This window comes from Magallana gigas, chromosome 8 (assembly GCF_963853765.1).
Source record: "Magallana gigas chromosome 8, xbMagGiga1.1, whole genome shotgun sequence".
NCBI classification, from domain to species: domain Eukaryota; kingdom Metazoa; phylum Mollusca; class Bivalvia; order Ostreida; family Ostreidae; genus Magallana; species Magallana gigas.
Genome location: NC_088860.1, coordinates 13666557 through 13687081, shown reverse-complemented (window position 1 = coordinate 13687081; position 20525 = coordinate 13666557). Strand labels below are relative to the sequence as shown.

The 20525-nt window shown below is 31.6% G+C and overlaps 2 protein-coding genes and 2 long non-coding RNA genes across 4 annotated transcripts; 2 read left to right on the top strand and 2 right to left on the bottom strand.

The window, feature by feature from the left end:
- Positions 1-1905: 1905 nt before the first annotated feature.
- Positions 1906-6070, bottom strand: LOC136270579 (uncharacterized). Its single transcript, XR_010708378.1, has 3 exons — positions 2802-6070; positions 2486-2563; positions 1906-2222 (listed from the first exon to the last, which is right to left on the bottom strand). It is a non-coding gene; the product is annotated as an uncharacterized lncRNA (long non-coding RNA).
- A 212-nt stretch (positions 6071-6282) lies between these two features.
- Positions 6283-10707, top strand: LOC136270580 (uncharacterized). Its single transcript, XR_010708379.1, has 2 exons — positions 6283-6416; positions 10466-10707. It is a non-coding gene; the product is annotated as an uncharacterized lncRNA (long non-coding RNA).
- Positions 10708-10876: 169 nt separating this feature from the next.
- Positions 10877-13461, bottom strand: LOC105340775 (transmembrane protein 230). Its single transcript, XM_011446979.4, has 3 exons — positions 13320-13461; positions 12048-12170; positions 10877-11563 (listed from the first exon to the last, which is right to left on the bottom strand). Exons 1-3 carry the CDS (start codon positions 13407-13409, stop codon positions 11426-11428), a joined length of 351 nt encoding a protein of 116 aa, XP_011445281.2. The 5' UTR covers positions 13410-13461; the 3' UTR covers positions 10877-11425.
- LOC105340776 (N-acetyl-D-glucosamine kinase) lies at positions 13346-20365 on the top strand. Its single transcript, XM_011446980.4, has 11 exons — positions 13346-13482; positions 13630-13747; positions 14752-14836; positions 15207-15305; positions 15868-16009; positions 16422-16532; positions 16963-17075; positions 17683-17770; positions 18148-18248; positions 18517-18595; positions 18940-20365. The coding sequence occupies exons 1-11, from the start codon at positions 13437-13439 to the stop codon at positions 19116-19118; spliced, it is 1161 nt and encodes a 386-aa protein (XP_011445282.3). The 5' UTR covers positions 13346-13436; the 3' UTR covers positions 19119-20365.
- Positions 20366-20525: the final 160 nt, after the last annotated feature.

Genomic DNA, 20525 nt, shown 5'->3' with positions numbered 1-20525 from the left:
CACAAGTGTCAGCTTTTTCTGACCGATTAGTTTCTGAGAAGAAGATTTTTAAAGATTTACTGTATATATTCCTATGTAAAACTTCGATCTCCCATTGTGGCCCCACCCTACCCCCGGGGGTCATGATTTTCACAACTATGAATGTACATTACCTGATGATGCTTTCACACAAGTTTCAGCTTTCATGTCTGATTAGTTTCTGAGAAGAAGATTTTTAAAGATTTACTCTATATATTTATTTGTTAAACTTCGACCCCCCCCCCCCATTGTGGCCCCACCCTCAGGTGAACTTTAAAGGTTAAGTTTACAATACAATAATTGTTAAAGTTGGTTTCTGGAAGAACAGACTTTGAAAATTTTCTTAATAAATATTGACAATTTCTTTACTTTTTTAATCTTTAGTTTTTAAGATCTGTGTACAAACATAGAATTGTGAGCAAATCTCTGTATCTTGCTTATAAATCGAAGCGTAACACTCAAATATGGTTAGTAAATAGAAATTGTAAACAATTAAACACAAGAAACATGCACTATAACGGTTTGTTCCCGTTTTGCACACATTTGAAAATTAGGTATCGAAAAAATGTGTGCGAAACGGGAATTTGACCAGGTGAGATAATTGCTTAATTGCTATAGTCTATATCACAGTTCCTGTAAGGGCAATTGACAATGAAATAAATAAAACATATCTACTCGCAATTGATATTTACATGTATTTTATGTTACAATATAACTTGCATAGAAGCACATTTACATAATAATTGACATCCATGTTCCGGAATTTAATTTTAAGCATCGATTTGGTCATCAACAATTTCATTAATTTCTTTAAACAAAAAAGATTATTGCAAAAATGTTGTGTATGTAGTGCTTTTGTTTATCTTCCTGCCTTTAGGAAGTACATTTACACGCTACAAGTTTGAAGAGAAAATATCATATATTAGTATTTATTTATTGCTTTTGCTCACATAAATGGAGGAAATGTGTCTAGTGAAAACGCTGCTAATTATTTTTCATTTATGCTGTGGCTTGAATAATCGAAGAGAATATTATTAGACAAATTAATATATGACGATATGATGATAAATAGGCAATTTTATATGCTTCAAAAACTGAAAATATTTTTTCACAAAACCTATCAAATGTAGACCTAATTCATACATTTTCAACCTTCTTCAGTGTGAGGTATATCAAATCAATATTTAAATTATTATTTTTGTCGGAATTTATTGAGCTGCTGATTTGAAAATCCAGAAAAGTGACCCGCAATATACTAAAGCGGTGATGTCGATCATAAGATCTACTGTCAAGGCTGCTACTTCGAAGATTGAAATATTTTGTGATAAAGGTCTGTTTCTTTTCATAATAATCTTTCTGTTGATACCAAACAACCAATTATAAACATGCGATTTACATATTTTGCAGCTACAATGTAAGTTGTAAAAAGAGACACAGAGTACCCCATATGACTGTCCGTGTAGTTTTCCCCTTTATCATATAATTTTCCACTGAATCAGCTTCCAATTGGCCCGGGACCAGCAAATTTTTCCTCAGTTCATCGAGTTTTATATTTAAAGTAAATGGGCAAAAATGTAAAAGTCAATGCAAATCATCTAATCCTTATTTTTCTTATCAGTGAGCGGAAATTTAAGACTAAAAATATTAATTTGATCTTTATTTTATCAAATGAAAAAAATGGTGATAGTTATTAGTCTAAAACACAAAAAAATATCTATATTCTTCTTGTTTCATGGCGCTGATAAATGAATGATAAAACACAAGTAAAAATCCAGGTAAAATCTTTGACTGAAAGCAGACTATAATTGCTATCACAACACAATTCACACCTATTGTTCTATACCCAATTATCAAATGTGTGCAAAACGGGAACACACCACTATAACAAATAAAGAACACAATTTATTTTTTCGAAATGAATCATATATATATATATACCTACATATTTCCGTCCGCGATATCAAACTCTATTTAAACTGAATAAACTCGAGAAAATGCCGAGCGACTCAACAAAACCTATTGCATTGTAATCTACCATTACGCAAAAGATAATGCCGAATTACCGATAGAATGAATTGTATTTCAGTACTTTTTTGTGTAACAGGTTTATCCGTTGATGTAAAGAAGAAATCAACACTCCTGTTAGGGTTCGATTAACGGGCTTTTATTATCATCACCAGTTATATAAATAGATTGATTTGACCCTGTAAAAACAATATAACAAGTATGAATATACGACATAAAACACATGAACTTCAAGTAATTACGTATTGATGTACAATCAATGTATTGAAGTAATTTAACTTTATAAAGGGAGATAACTCATATAAGTAAACTACAATTTACATAGTATCTCCTTTATATCAATTTACATGCATTTACATTTCAGTTATAAAACCATTGCTATAATTATGTAATGCATATAATACATTAATCTGATATTCCAAGCATATGAACATACACATACCATTCTATGGGAATAGGCCCCATGTACAAGTTGAACCAAGTTCAATGCGACTCAATGGTTGCAAGGTATATGTGCATTCTGTAATTAATTATACAACTATTACACTATCATAAAAGTAGTTTTAATTAAAACACATCTAAGGAGACTTCAGTTATAACTATTTTAACTTTAACTTATTATTTCAAAAGTCTCTCTCTCACTATTCATTCAATCAGAGAAAAGTGCAAAAGAATTATAAATATGATTAAATACTGATTTGACATTTAGTAGGAATATTATAAATGATATTAATATTAGTAATATTAGATTAACTTACCAAGAAGAGATGTAATTTGTCAAAAACGTCTGTACACCTTTATTACAGTCTGCTCTCTTCAAACTCTTGACAAAGATTAAACTAAAACCCAAAGAACTTTTAGAGGGAAATCGACCAACCAATAGACAAACAAGAAACAAACTAAAACACCAATGAGATTAAAAGACACAACTTAACTTTGACCAAAATATAATCACTGCCCTAAAGGCAACTCTGGACCTTTCTACAAATTAAGTTGTCATGAATGAATGCACACTAATGTATTTCAAGATCAATAAAATAATTATAGAATCCAATATATATGCATTCAGAAAATCATGAAAATATCAAAATGAAATGATGCATATGTAATATACATGTACTTGTAATTAAATCATAAAATATGAGACTGCTACATTTGATACATCAGATTTTGCTTAATTTGCGCAGGTAAACAGTTAACTGTTTGATTTACCGAAGTATCTGTTTGATTTGATACGTAAAAATCACGAAATACAGACGATAGTCTCCAAGTTACAAAGCATAAATAATGAAAACGAAACGAAAATCAGAACAAGCTAACACCAACGTCATGTGTGAAAACTGTCAACGCATTGAAATATTTAGCCTCAATTTACTTCACAAAATCGGCACCAATATATTTTGCATGTTTCAAAATTTTCCCTTCATACGCGAACTGTTGCATAACAAGCAAATTCATCATAGTCAGGTCGACCCTTTTTCGTATAATGTCATAGCTGCTTTAAACAAAGAGCCTCGTTTTAGAAGTATGGAATACGAGTCTTGGTAAAATGGGTATGCAAACCCGGGCCGTGGCAAAATAAAAGCCGGGGCAGATCGGCAATCGTCAGTTCCAAATACGCATTATTTTGCGGCATATTTACAGCGAATACAAATATTACTGGTCCATCAAATATCCTGAAAGTTTAATGAGATTGGCAGATTAATAACTGCCAATCTTTTGTTTTGCCCAGGCCAAGTCTTGCCTACCCATTTTACCGGATGCCGAACGCGAAGCTGAAACACGCCTTTCCTTTATTATTAATTTCGTAATAACTCAGATTTGAAACAGAATTAGACCTTAATTTTTGCAATTTATATTTTCCTTCCCATAAGGATAATTTATGCTAAACTACGTTGAATTGAAATCAGTAGTTCTTGAGAAGAAGATTTTTAAAAATGCACCCCCCTTTTTCTACAGTTTCAAGGTTTTCTCCGCTTTGAATACAGATCGGACTTTTATTTCTGCAATTTATATTCGCCATCCCTTAAGGATGCTTTGTGCCAAATTTGGTTGAAATTGGATAAGCGGTTTTAGAGAAGAAGTTCAAAATGTAAAAAGTTTACAGACGGACGGACGGACAGACAGACGGACAGACGGACGACGGACAAAATGTGATCAGAATAGCTCACTTGAGCTTTCAGCTCAGGTGAGCTAAAAACCGAAATAATTTTTTAAACAAGTGAAAAGCTGTCAATGTGACAGCTAACTGGGTTTTCTTTTTATATGCGAACTGTATCCATAATCCATGTCAACCCATATCCAGTGAAATAAAGTACCCCATTGCAATATTTTGCTAAAAAAGACTTAGTTCAAAAGCTGGTATTTTTTTCACAAATAATCAGAAATAAAAATCCTAGAAATATGCACACCTCTGATACATGTATAATTGATCTGCAAAAGAACAACTTCTTATCTTGAAAACTGTAAGAAGAGTTATCCGTACAATGAGGGTACGCTATATGCAATATTTTGCCAAAAAATGACTAAATTCAAAAGCTGGTATTTTTTTCATAAATTATCAGTAACCAAAATCCAGCAATAAGCACACCTCTGATATATGTATAACTGATCTGCAAAAGAAAAATTTCCTATCTTGAGAACTGTAGGAGGAGTTATCCGTACAATGAGGTTATATGCAATATTTTGCTAAAAATTGACTAACTTCAAAAGCTGGTATTTTTTTCACAAATTATCAGTAATCAAAATCCTAGCAATATGCACACCTCTGATATATGTATAATTGATCTGCAAAAGAACAACTTCTTATCTTTAAAACTGTAAGAGGAGTTATCCGTACAATGAGGGTACGCTATATGCAATATTTTGCCAAAAATGACTAAGTTCAAAAGCTGGTATTTTTTTCATAAATTATCGAAAATCAAAATCCTAGCAATATGCATACCTCTGATATATGTATAATTGATCTGCAAAAGAACTGTTCCTATTTTGAAAACTGTAGGAGGACTTATCTGTACAATGAGGGTACCCTATATGCAATATTTTGCCAAAAAATGACCATGTTCAAAAGCTGGTATTTTTTTCATAAATTATCGAAAATAAAAAAATAAAAAATACATTAGTCAACTTTAATAAAAAAATAGAAAATGTTATTTATCACATAACTAATAAAATTACAATTCATTACAAATTTGCTCACCTCTTAAAAAGTTTTGAATTTTAATTGAAAGTTTAAGTTTATAGAAATATCTTAGGAGTTATAAAATTTTTATATTTTTTTCTCTATTTATATGGAAATAAATATTAAAATTATTTTTGTGTTTAATTCTATATATTGTATACTGCTGATAACCACTCTGTCTCTTATTATCAATTTCATCTAAAATTCACAAGGGTCCAAATGACACGGGCCGAAAATATCGGGGGTAGATAAAAGAAAGCACCCATTCACGTTGTTTACAAAGTGAAAGTAGTTCACTTAACTTTTGGTTGTAGATGTACTTATCGCTCGATTAGGAAGTTTTGTTTCTACAAGATCAAACATTTGTGCATTGTCAATGTTCGATATGGATACAAAATAATCTATTTTGCAGGCTAGTACATTTCATAACCAAATTGAGTATGTAAGCCCAGCTATCGCATGTGTCTCGGTGCTAGTGTATTTATCCGCTGAAACCGAGACATATTGTTTTCAATAAAATGTGAACATTTTTAAAGACGGCAACCATTTCGAATCTGCAAACTTGTTTTGTTGACGTACAGTTCTGCTCGAAATTGAAGTATGTCATCTATTTTTCTTCAAACACATACGAAAACTTTGCACTCATTTGAGTTGTTTGGCTCCTAAAAATGTAACTTCCGGACGTACGATCCCTAGATGGCTTTCGAGCTTCGCTCGACGCCATAAAAAATGTATAATGAACATAAATCTACCCATGCAAGCGTTTTAAGATTTCGTATTCATCGGTAAAAAGGCGACGAGAATAGCAAATTTTAAAATCCTTTAAAAAGAAATCTGCCTGTAATGAAATAATTAAGGACACACATTTCCAAATCTACAATACTTAAAATAACTAGAAACGTCAAAACATCAGATCTATATCGATCATTTTGGCTAAAAAATCGAATTTAATTTGTATATCTTTGTAAAGAAATTTCCCTCCTGTTGACCTCGTGACGTCACTTCCGCTGTAGCCTCGTTATCGCCTAATTCCGTTTTCTCTTGATTAGATTTCCCAAAGCAGGTAAAAATAGCCACTTTGAAGCGGCGTAACTCCGTTATTTTTGCATCGATTTCGATGCGGTTCTTCGCATTAAATTTTGGTAAATAAACTCTTTGACATAAGTTTCACATCGGCTGGGCTGCACTGCAGGTGTAACGAAGAATTTTGACCCGGGTTGAAAATTGACCCGGGGGTCATTTTTCAACGTTGAATATTGAGACGAAAGGTGTTGAATAAAGACCCTAATCCGTTGAAAATTGACCCGCATCGTTGAATTTTGATCACGAAACCGGTTCAAAATCCAACAGCAAAGAAGCACAAATTAACGAATCAATATTTATAACTTGAGTTTATTTAAAAATTATCAGTTTTTACATATCCATTCTTTAGATTTACATGTTTACGTTTCAAATGGGGGAAAGGGGGGGGGGGGCAACAATGATACTTCAATGATTATTTTTCGAATTAACATATTATCCCTTTTAATATGTAATAACTCTTTTATTCATAATAAACTTTTCGCGTATTGCTGTTTTGTGTTATATCTATATTTAAAAAAAGATGTTTTTTTAAGAATATACATGGTTACGCGTTAAACTATTCAATTCAATAACACTCCTTTTTTTAAACTCGCTGGATAAGTGTACAAATATAAATAATTAAGAAAATTACAATACGTCACATTGTTTAATTTTGGTTTTACATTCACCCAGTAAATTGAAACTTTGATATTGTTCATTGCAATTTTTCTGGGTGGGTGTAAATACAAAATTTACAGTATGTCATATTTTGAGTTTTGTTTTTGCACCCACTGAGTTTATTAAAACTGTGATTATCTAAATTTTATATTCACACCCATCCAGACAATAGCAGTTTACAAAATGATGATACGCTAACATGTACTCTTTCATGAACAATGCTGTAGTAACTATATATCTCGAAAGCCGATATATTTTAGTGTTTTATTTGTCAAATTCCGTTAGGATAACTTCTGATGTAACTAAATATCATCAAATCGCTAATTTTTCTAGGCATAAACTATTCTGCTTCATGGAATCTGTAGCAAGTTGGCAACCTAATTTTTGTACAAGATGACCATCAAATAATTTTGCTTTAATAGTTTCTAAATTGCTTTAATCACAAAAATTTAAAATAAATTTACTAACAGAAATTGTTTTCGTCAATAAATTGGTAAATTACATTTTTTTAATAGAAATATGTAGTAGAAGATCATACAACAGCGTTGGAGTAGATGTTTTACCTTCCCATCACAGGCACCTACATTATTGATTTAATTTAAACGTTTTTCATTGAAATTCAAATGGATCGGATAACAGACATAGCCTATGTAGACCCTTTCAAACATACAAAGTCAAGAAGTGGTGTTATAAAATGATCTATGGTCATAAGAATATATATTACTAGTTTACAGAATATTATTGCCATTTTGTGTATATAAGACAAAGGATACTTCAATATTGAATAATTATCTGAACATTTACCATATATGATTGTAAGACATATTGTTGGTAGACATGTTCACTCACACCTACATTAACAAACCTATCACCTTCATTTATACTTGCAGAGATACAAACATAAGAATGAGATTTTCATGATCTAGCACATTTGAAAAGAACAGTAAATAAAAGGGAACTATATAATAAGTAAGTAAACATGTATAATACTCAAATATGTTTAAGTATTGTAACTTAAGAGAATCAAAAGCGCTTGGGAGCTCTAATATACATTGTAACTATATGGATCGGATAACAGACATAGCCTATGTAGACCCTTTCAAACATACAAAGTCAAGAAGTGGTGTTATAAAATGATCTATGGTCATAAGAATATATATTACTAGTTTACCGAATATTATTGCTATTTTGTGTATATAAGAAAAAGGATACTTCAATATTGAATAATTATCTGAACATATACCATGTATGATTGTAAGACATATTGTTGGTAGACATGTTCACTCACACCTACATTAACAAACCTATCACCTTCATTTATACTTGCAGAGATACGAACATAAGAATGAGATTTGCATGATCTACCACATTTGAAAAGAACAGTAAATAAAAGGGAATTATATAATAAGTAAGTAAACATGTATAATACTTAAATATGTTTAAGTATTGTAACTTAAGAGAATCAAAAGCGCTTGGGAGCTCTAATATACATTGTAACTATAAACATGTGAAACAATTTTACAATTTTATTTATATGAATAATCAGAACTACCACAAAATATATATTTAATATGAAAAGGTACACTAATGTCAATAAGTTGTTTAAAAAGTTCGTCTCTTTGTTGAGTGTATCTTGGACATCCAAGAAAAAAAATCACATTTCCTTCAGATTCAGACCCACAGTATAAACATCGACACCATCATTTAAAAAATCCTTAAATAAGTGAGCAGTTAGATTACTAACTTTATTCCGTAATTGAAGTAAAATAATATTTTCTTTCCTATTGCCTAAACTGAAGTGTTTGTAAGCTTTTGGTATATTTTGATTTTTAAGTTTTCACTTAAAAATAGATTAACTTGATAAAATTTTTGTTTCTGCTTGAAGATTATTCCATAATTTACATGTAGACGGAACAAAGCTATTGTAATAAGTAGTCCAATATAGTGGTAGATAGTAAAAAAGGTCACTCGACTTAAGGTTATATGCATGAACAGTTGGAAAATATGACTGAATTAAATCTATCATGTATTGTGATGCTAAAACATTTATATTCTTGCAGAATAAAATAAGTTTATGTTAATCCCTTCGAGATTGTAAGGTTTCCAAACCAAGTTCACTATATCAAATGATTTTAGAAGAATTAACTCTCACCCCTGTTAATGTCCTGGTTGCTTCAATTTGTACAGTCATGTTTAAGCTCTTCGGAGTTTTCCTTGATACAGTTGCCCCGCACAACATCACCATATTCCAGTCTAGGTCTGATAAAAGCCGAACTTTAACAAGTGTTTCTCTATCAATAGTATGGTTGAGAAATCTTTATCTATTCAACTTTTTGCATGCCTTTTCATATGTACCATTAATATGTTTAGATCAACCATCCTCTGACTGTACATGTAGATGTAAGCCTACTTTTTTAAATCGCATGTTTACATTTTTAGTGCAGAGGGAATTTGTTTTTAATTATGAGAAAATATATAACGTCAGTTGCCTGTGTTTCTAATTTACAGGTAAACAATGGAATTGAAAACTTAAAACAATAGAGATGAATTTTTTTTTTAAACAATGACTTTGCACATGCAGAAAGTTGGCCGGTGCATCAAAAATAGTTTATCTGGCAAGTTTATGAAAAACTATTGTTAAGTCGTATAAAATGAATAAAAACTGTTGACGACTTGTCGGATAAAAATATGACAACAATTCATTTATTATTTTGACAGGGAAATATTCTGACTTCTTCAAATTAAGCACAGGTACCTGACGTTATATCTTTTTGTCTTAATATAAATATATATATATACCAGTTACTTAATATAACAGTATAGAGGTTATAGTTTTTAATTATTAGAAAAATATACAATGGCAGGTGCCTGTCGAATAAAGCTTTTGGTTGAATTGCCTTAAAAGTAACGATAAGAGTCAATATTCGTTAGATATATTGATCAGAGATTATGACAAGTTTAAACTTTAAATTCTGTCACATGAGGGAATAAAAATCAATTCTGTCCAAAATCATTATAGCCTGACTCGCCCGTTCCATTTCGAAACAAACAGTCATCTTCTTAGCTTTGTTTCAGAGTATTGTATTTATTTAATAAATGAATATTATATTTTCAGTATCAAATTTAAATGATTAATCAGACATATAAACCTAAAATAAATCAACCACGTCCGCATATGTATCGGACAGTATAAAAATTTTAAAACTGAAACTTTCAAACATGTGCATGATTTTACATTTAAACCGTGTAGATTAAGTTCCAGTTTAGATCAACACTTTGAAGTTGGGGTCAATTCTCAACAGGATCAATTTTCAACGTGTCGTGGTCAAAAGAGTTTAGAAAAATCTTTCTCATACCGTTGAAAAATGACCCCGGGTATAAATTTCACGATTTTGGTCTCAATTTTCAACGTTGAAAAATGACCCCCCGGGTCAATATTCAACGTTGAAAAATGGCCCCCGGGTCAATTTTCAACCCGGGTCAATATTCTTCGTTACACAGGTACCCTTTAAGTCAAAACTATTATAGAGTCGTTTTAACAAGAGCTTGGAGTTTGGACAGTATGTGACATAACTTCAATTTGAGTCATTATTAACTGTTCAGTCATTGGGTAATAGATATGAATATGAAATAAAACATGATGACACTTGCCCAACTTTATCCAGGGCTGTTTATTTCAGTTAAATCAATGTCAATTTCACACAACAGAGCAGATCTTGCATGGGGGGGGGGGGGGGGGGGGGTTGACAGACTATGAATATCAATGAGCTTTCTTTTTGCAATTTAGAAGAAAGAAGGTTTATATTTGACAGCCTGTTTTGATGAACAAAATAGATAATAACATCCCACTGAAAGTCAAAGCTCTTGTTAAAACAGCTTAGTCAAATTCTAAGTATTACATCAAAAAATACATCAGTTTAATTGATTGCACTTTACATGAAGTGATCAGTCTGTTTAATGCACATAATGCATGATGTACAATAATATGCAAATATAAATATGGACAGACTAGAAAAAATAAAACAGAAATAAAGACCAATAACATCAAAAGTTATTATGTGATACAAAGACTTCAGACAATCATCAAATCTCAGAAAACATGTGATAGTTTGTAAAAATGATTTAAAATTGATATTAATATTATAATATAAAAAAATGCACACTTAACTCGTGATGTTAATGAAGTTAATAACTACCAGTACATGTATTAACACAATATAAACATAATAAAACATTACCTTCTTAGTTTTACAAGTGGATTTCTTTTTTTTATATAAATGAATATTAGCTATTAGATTTATTCATTCATTTGTGAACATTTTTGTTGCCACTGGTTACAATACACTTAGTTCTAATAACCAAACTATCACAAGTGACGTCTTTTACATCAAATGAAGAACACAGAAGGTTAAATGGCTATTTACATGTGGAATGCATAAAAAAAGTAATGCTACTAGGTCCTCAGTCAAACTCTGGAATATCATCATAAGAGTATCCGTCATATCCTTTGTATGCGTAGTAAGCGATTCTTACATGGTAAGCTCCGGGAATAAACATGAGTGCTCCAATGATTAACACCGGCCATGTCCTGTCAGCATACTGCAAAGACAGAAGAGGGAGACTGATAGCCATTTAGACCAATTGTTATTTCATTTATTGATCTGTAAACTTTTTTCCTCTTTGTGCTAAAGAGATAAGATGTTTCATTCTGATACATACCGGGGGTATTTAGGCATGAAAATAGCAAGTCCCCAAGAGATGAGAAAATTTTACAAATATTTCAATTTTGAGAATTCCTATTATAAATCTCCACAAGAAAAATCATTTTTCGTTCCTGAGAATTTCTCCAAATGAAAAATGATAATGTGTGAATGAAATTACCTTTCATATTTTCCCTTTCATCTCTTTCAATTCATTATTGCACTTCTTTCACAGTATGTGTATTTTTATTAAAAAAATGTGCTGCATAAATATCTTACAGACCAATTTATAGATAAGCAGACAAACTGTTTGAACATTATAGGGGTTATGTCTCTTGACACAGAGTTTTGGAATGCATTACATGTAGTTACTGCACAGTTACCTCTGCACTGATGTTTCCAGACAACAACAAGGCTCCAACCACCAGGAGAATGGTTCCTATTGAAAACAATACTGTCGCCAGCAGTATAGCCTTGTATGGCACTTTGGGAGGAGGTCTCTGGAACTAAAAAAAATCCCCCCAAATAATTTAGCAATTTTGTTTTTGTTATATATTTTATATCTTATTGATATTCTTTGGTATTTTATTTAATCGTATTTGCTTGTAAAATTTGATTCAAAAACTTTTTTTGTCCACTATGAATAATGAAATCATTGATCTAATGAAATGAAGTCAAGCAAAAAAAAAAAAAATTAAGTAGGATCTAAGACTTTAGTAAAGTATATGTTTGCATGAAATATTTATGACAATCAATGTCTTAATAAAATTAACAAAATATACAAGTCAACTTTGATTTTCATCCGTTGCAACATAATCATATATTGGAAGGGACTATACTGTAGAAGCACATATCTTCGTTAGGTCAAAATTTCGTTGTTTTTAAATAAGATTTTGTTGGCATTAAATTTCGTCATATTGTAATCTCTCTGTATTCATTAATACTTGGGTTAAAATTTCGTTATGGATTTTATTTTGTTGATTTATACTGCCAACAAAAATAACAAAATTAAATCCTCAACAAATATTTCTGCTTCTACAGAATTATAATTTCAAGTACAGGTTCCTGCTAAATTATAAGTCTGTGTGTGTCAGGGTTGTTTCTAAAAATTGAAGTAGAAGGAAGAAACAAAAAAGTAGAAGGGGGTCTGGAGGTCTAGCGTATAGCTAGACTGTGTTTAAAATGCAAAAATAGCTGGGTAATTATGTCACTTTAGGCGGGGGAATTCCAAGCCTCCCGGGTCTTAGAGACAACCCTGATGTGTGTCATCTAGCTGAAAGCAATTGATTATCCTCATAAAACTTATTTGTAAATTGGCTTAAAGTTTGAAGAATTTGTTTGTCAGGAGGTGAAACAATGTCTTTCAACGTCTCATTACATGCATCTACTGATTTCCCTGATTCATTCTTTACAAGAATATCCCGGCCCTGGGCAGCCTTGGTATGCAGACTAAATTTTCTGGTAACCATACAAAGATATCGGGCCCCTTTTACAAACTTTCACATTCATTTCCACCTATATCCGTTCGTAAAATAGTTGTATACTCTTACAACCTGTCAATCCAACTATGTCAGGTAAAACACCTAACAGGACAGATGACACTGAGAATCGCAGGTACCTATCACCAAGAATGGGACTTTCAGAAACTGAATTACCTGTAAATCGATGTACCCATCGTCATGCGCCTTGGTTAGCTTGTAATATTGAGCAGAACCCCCTTTAAGTACTGATCTCTTCGGCATCATCCACAAAGAAGAAGAAAACAAATATTCATGTCAACAGATGAGAAGATTATCGAGCCCGATTCGAATTCGGAAGGTATTTGAAGTTTTCTTTGAAAACCTTTAATCGTGATTTTCTTCATTATTTTTTCATATGATTATTTTATTTCATGTCATGGCATGTATATATTAGTGATATTGATACTTTAATCTGGTCACATATTACATTGACAATAAATTCCAGAACAAATCGGGTTCGATCTTCCTGGAGAAAGTGAAAGTAGAGAAGGTGACTGCTGTTGTTTTGGATTGTGGAAACCAACAGAAATGACATCAACGGGATACTATGGCGGGGTCGAAGGGTATATTTTAAATTTCTTATTTAATCAATGTTTTCATTTAAATTGAGTGAGAACGATTAACAACGTACGGGGGGTCAAAGTGTCAACCTTTCTCACTTTTACTGTGCAAACAGTCAATCTGTACAGGACTGCAGGACAGCGGTATACACTGTCCTAACATGTTTATGCAGTATTCTTTCTTTAATTATTCGATATTCATAAATACCTAAGGATTCAAACCATATCCAATATTTGAATCGGGGCAGGCCCCTTTATCTTTTCATGTTAAAGAACACTAGGGCTAAAAATCTAAAGTACAGGAAGATGTTGCATCGCAAACAACATTAAAGTATCAAGATGGTAACATTAAAAAAAATTGTGCAAGGTGTTTTGAAAACTTCAAAATGGAAAGAAGAAGTCAGAATTTCTTAAATACCAACCATCTCCACAAGAAATCTGTCTTCATTCCTGTCAGTTTCTCTGGATAAAAAGAGAGTCAGTAAAGAGATTTAGGATTTAACTGTTACTCTATGTATTATATTTTTAATGAGCATTGCCAAAATGTGATGGAAGCAATAATTTATGACAGACTATAGTAAAAGTACTACAGTCTTATGTACACTGACAGATAATCAGATAATATCAGTCCTAATTTTTTTTTTAGAAAAGGTGATGATTTGACAGAAAACTGTAGTCTGCAAAGGTTCCTAAATCTTGGAGTAGAGAAAAAAATACTGTTAATATGCATCCATCTGGTCAAAATTTCTAGGATAATGTACATGTAGTATAATAAAGATGGATCATTTTGAAACAGCAAACTTAAGCTAATAACAAGTCCTCTTCCACTGTACTTCCTTTAGTTTTCAAACAGTATACCATTATATAGCATATTATTCAAAATTGAAATAAAGCTTTTGAAAACAGTTTTTATGCTTGTGTCATAGTAATTTTAATGAAGAAAACCAGGTCTGACACTCTTGATTTCTCTCATAAGACAGTATATAACACCTCTTTGATTGTTTTAGTGGTGCTACCCATTCTAAAATGGTGCTGATGAATGAGAAGGGAGACATCTTGGCCTGGACAGATGGACCATCCACAAATCAATGGGTTTGCAATTTGTGTAGTAATCAAATTGAGGACGAGTTTCATTACCTGTTAGAATGTAACATGTTATCATCAACTCAAAAAGATTTGTTTGAGAGAAAATAGTATGTCCAACCGAATACTCTAAAGTTTTGTAATTTATTTTCAAACACCAACTCTAAATTTTTAAAGAATAGTCTATATCTTCATAATTGAAATTTATGATATCTGTTTTTCTCAAGCCTTTAGAGTGAGTAAATGAATTGAATTGTTCAGAGAGAAAGATAGAAAAATAGATGGAAAGATAGAAAGATTTACAACATATACATGTAATTACAATTAATATAAAGTAATTGATGTTACAGAAATTTTATGATGAATTTTCCTTTGTTAGTTAATTGGCCAGGAAGAGTGTTTGAAGAGGGTGAACAATATGGTGGAAGAAGCCAAAACTAAAGCAGGCCTGGATTCTGGCACAAAATTAGCTTCTCTGGTAAATAGCTACTACTATTTTTGCACTGATCATTAGGGTTTTACTGTCAACAGAACAGTTGCAGAACCGAAAGGAAAACTCAATCTGAATGCAGATCCATAAGTTCATTTTGTCTTCCAACCTGTTGTGTTTACCAATAGTTCTTATCTTTGCTAAGATTTAGCTTGGCTTGACACTAGTGATAAGGTCACTCCAGATATCAAGCTGAACTAATTATCAGCCAAAATTATGAAAGATCTTTCATTCAAAATATGTTACATATTGCTTACTCATGTGCTTAACCTAGATTACTATGTTTTATGTTGGTGAAATAAGATATAAAAATGTAAACATGGAATTAAAATTTGGATACATTACTTAAGTATGTTCAAAAAATGATACTGTTTTCAAAGACTAAAATAATTTTTATACTACCTATAGAAATCTTTATTATGTAGGAAACAAGATGCAGGTTGGTTGTGCATTGATTATTAAGGCATTGCAGGAAATTCATCAAGATTTTTCCCCATTTTTTTTATCATAAATATCATTTTTCGCCTGTACCATTTTCTTTCTTTGACAGGGTCTGTCAATGAGTGGTGCTGATCAGAAAGAGGCTCAAGATCAGCTGATCAGTGGAATGAAGTCCAAGTACCCACAATGTAGTCAGAATGTGTACATTGCCAGTGATACTGCAGGTGCCATAGCAACCGCCACAGAGAAAGGTACAGTTTAAGTAATATATGTTCATCAATAATGACCCCGAGTGAATTAGAATCAATAAAGTCACTATAGTGACAGAAAAAAGTGAAACCAGAATGTGGTCATGGTTAATGACACGAGCAATCAGTATTAATACATGCATTGTAAGGAGAAAGTTAAAATGAAGTCAGAGAGTGTATATTATTGTAAGGATCAGGGTCCATAACTTCTGTGACTCCGTTATTTATTCCTGCATTGCTTTCATTAATTTTTTTACGGACCATCACTTTATGGACAAATTATGGTGGTTTCAGCTTGACAAAGAACTGGACTAATGTCTGAGACATCAAACATTAATTCTGATAATCTGAATTCTTTTTGTGCATATTAAAACCACTGTAGTATTTTAATTACATGCTTTCTTACATTTATTAGGAGGGATTGTTTTAATCGCTGGAACTGGGTCCAACTGTATGCTGATAACTCCTAGCGGGGAATCCTACAGGTGTGGAGGATGGGGTCATCTCCTAGGTGATGAGGGGTCAGGTACTGTATCAAAAGCTCAAAATCTGTAAACTTAAAAAACTTGGAAACGTACATGTATATTATATCCTGTATATTAGGGTTAGATCTTTTTTTAGGTTGCCATAATTTTGATAATTAAAAAAGATTAAACACTCGGACATTATGTAGATGTTTGTGAACTAATGGAAACATATCTTACTTAACGTAATATCAACCTGTATTTACTAATAACTGTATTATTTAAATTGATGCAATGAGAATTATTTGCATTAATGAAAAAAGATGGTATAATTTAATGATGCACAAAAATCTTTTTGCACATGCACATCACACTGATACATGATGATCTTGATTATCTTTAATTTTACAAAACTGAGGTGAAGACTTGTCTTTAAAAGTGAATTAAAAATAATTATAATTTTTTTAACATCTTTTTTGCTACCTTTTATAGCTTATTGGATTACACAGAAAGCCATCAAAATTGTGTTCGACCATGAGGACAATCTGAAAGTCTCACCTTATGACATAACGTTTGTGAAAGAAGCAATGATGAAATATTTCAAGGTATTGATAAAAAATAAAATGAATGATGCAAAATTGTCTTATCTCCTTTTCAGAACACAACTTGTCAACATTTTTCTTATTAAGGTATTAAAAATGTGTGTTCCATTCATGTTTCTTAGCTTACTGATTAAGAATTTGTTCAATAGAGATTTATCTTTAAATGCTTAGTACTTTATTTATTAATTTGTGTCGGTTTGAGAAACTTTAATGTATATTAAACTGTCATATTTTTAAACAAATAATAGTCTATAGTGATCTAAGACCTCTAAATAAAAAAAATGGAAAATGCTCTATCAACCTACAAAGATCATGTATTTACATGTATCTGAATAGTGGTCATGTCTTGTATATCTGTTAAATGCAAAATGCAGTCTCATGTGTAACAAATGTATTTTAGTTTTTCAATAGGAAAATAAACATATTCAAATTGAAATGTATCTATCATTGTTTGTTGCAACACGTTCGTAATCTAAATGCACTAAACATGGAATATTTATATCACTGTCATAAGATGTAAATGACATTCATATTTAAAAATATTTTTTTGATACAGAACATATTGAACACGCTGAGATATATATAAACTACTGTAACTTTCTGTTTTCAGATCAGTGAAAGAGATGAACTTCTCCATTACTTTTATTCCAAGTTTGAAAAATCCTTCATAGCAGGCCTGTGTAAGGAGCTTGCTCAAGGTCAGCATGCTGTGTTACTCGATTTATTAAACAATATTTTTTTACCTGCATCTTCAGTTCTTGCACCCAAAATTTATTTAATATATGCAATTTATTTCAGAAAGGAATCCATCGATTATCTCTTGTGTTTGTTTTATTCTATTAATGAATTTCTTTTTATATTAATTTGTAGCGGTCAAGATTATTGATGCATGTACATACTATATTTTCTTCTGATTTTAATGGCACAAATTCTAATTTGGAAATAGATTATAATAATTAGAGCATTATTCATAAAAAGGGGGAAAATGCGATGAAAATGGCAATTATTTTGGTTATAGTGTTTTAATGAATATAAAAATCCCTTTTTAAAATTTTTATACAAATATATATTACAGGTGCCAAAGATAAACAGGACAAACTGTGTCTGGACCTATTCAGACAGGCTGGAGAAATACTAGCAGAGCACATTCTGGGTGTAGAACCCAAAATTACAGAGGTAGAATGCCTCGTTTATTGACAGTTTATTTACCTGTTAAAAAAAAAAGCAATATCAAGTTTAATTTTTTTTCTCTAATTATTTTCTGTTAAGATATCTACGTGTATCATAAACTATTATTGATTTGATGTGATTGGCTCAGTCAGAGAATTATGTAGCATAAATACCATGGTTTTTTTTTTCTCTGTTTTGTGTTCCCTCCTATAGAAAGGATATATTATCAGTAATGGGTTGAGGTAAGATTTATACCTTGTCTTTTGTCGGTCAGGAATTACTGAACACGCCCAGTGGGCTACAGGTAGTGACGGTGGGCTCTGTGTGGAAGAGCTGGGACCTCATGAAGGACGGTAATTATCTCACAGAAACTCATATACAACACATTGTCATGAGTGTTATTAAAATGATTTTTATTTTTTCATTTACAGTACTAACCGAATATTAATTTTTCCTACTGTCTTTATGACTTTGATTTTAAATAAATTTTATGTGTGTAAGTTCAAGTAAATTAAATTTTATGTGTAAAAGTTCAAGTTTTCTTGAGGTACTAGTAATAACACACACAAAGTTTTCTATGTATGCATTTTAATGATTGCTTTGTAAAAATGATGTGAACTTAAAGCATCAAAAATTAAAATTCTTTATTAATTTTCTAAATTTTAATTCTTAATTTTCTACCATTATTTATTTCCAGGTTTTGTGAAGGTTTTACAGGACAGGAAAAGGAACCCTAGAATATCCAAGATCAGTCTGCTGGACCTGAAGGAATCGGCCGCTGTAGGGGCTGCCAGCCTGGGGGCACGGTCCATCAAACACAACCTCCCGATCAACTACTCCCAGAATGCAGCAGTCTACTTCAAGGCCGAATTCTAACAATGATTTCATTGTTATTGGGTCTTGTATGAGCATGCCGTTTAGCTCAGAGTTGTGATATCTCTATGAGTGTTCAGCAGTATGATTTTATAAATCTTTTGAGAGGGAAAATCAAAATGAACCAAATAACGTATAGTTGCATTACACAGATAAGCATTGTAGTGTTCTAAAATTATGCAATACTGTAGGGATGCTGATAAAAAAATTACTTAATACATTAAACTAATTGAGTATAGTAACGGGTCATTTTTGAGTCATCTTTTTAAAGATTTGAAAGGTACATGAGTAGATATTTGGTTGTAATTAATTTTATATTTATCTAAAATAAACACATTCCAAGATGATTAAAAAAAAAATTAATTGCTTGTCTGTATGCATTCCTGCAATATGAGTATAAACGTATATTTAGAGTGCCAGTTTTGCCATATACATGCGCGGATCCAGAAAATTTTTCCAGGGGGGGTCCGAAGGATAATTGTGTTTGCCAGGGGGGGTCCGAGGCATATTTTCGCGATAATTTTACTATGTAAATTTAATAAATTTTCATTTTCCAGGGGGGGTCGGGACCCCCCCGACCCCCCCCCTCTAGATCCGCGCATGATATATACAACATGTATGAAATTAGATGATAGAATGCCTTAAGCCTTGTATGTATGAACACATTTATAGCAACATGTATCAAAGAATTTCAGTATGGTTGATAATATACAAGGTCCCAAAACAGCGTAGAATCAATAAATACATGTACATACATTTATTGATGTTCATGTATAGATTTATTGCCCATAACTTTTAAAATGTGAGGCATAATGTTGTTTGCCTTGTCTCTCGCCCTTTCCTATCTACTGGTAAAACTCAACATTTTTTTTTTTGGAGTTTACAAAATGGAGACTGCATTCTTTGTAATCTGTAAGGTCAAGGTCAGATATAGATGACTAGTAAAAATTCAAGGTCATTTCTCAAGCTCAGGATCAATGATGCAACTGCTCCTTCCCCTTTAACCTTTGACAGAACTTATAACCTTCCTCTTGGGTAAATAGATAATAAATTAAGTCATCAAGTTTAAGAACAAATTGATCAGACTTATTCCTCTACAAGGGCATTAGGTTTAACCATCACATGTTATTTAACTGTTTATTGTATGAATGATTACGTTTAATTTTGATAATTGAAATCAATTTGTATATTTTTGACTGTGCAATAATTACAATTATAATTTGTTGAGGTATATCAATCATTTTTTTATGATCATTTTGACTTTTGACAATTTATGCTATATACATTTATTAAAGAATTGTAGATTATTATATTCTGTGTGTTCTGTATACCAATTTTTAAATACACCGAACCAAAAATATAAATATACCAAGGGAAAAAAACAAAGAAAAGAAATACCACAAGACGTAT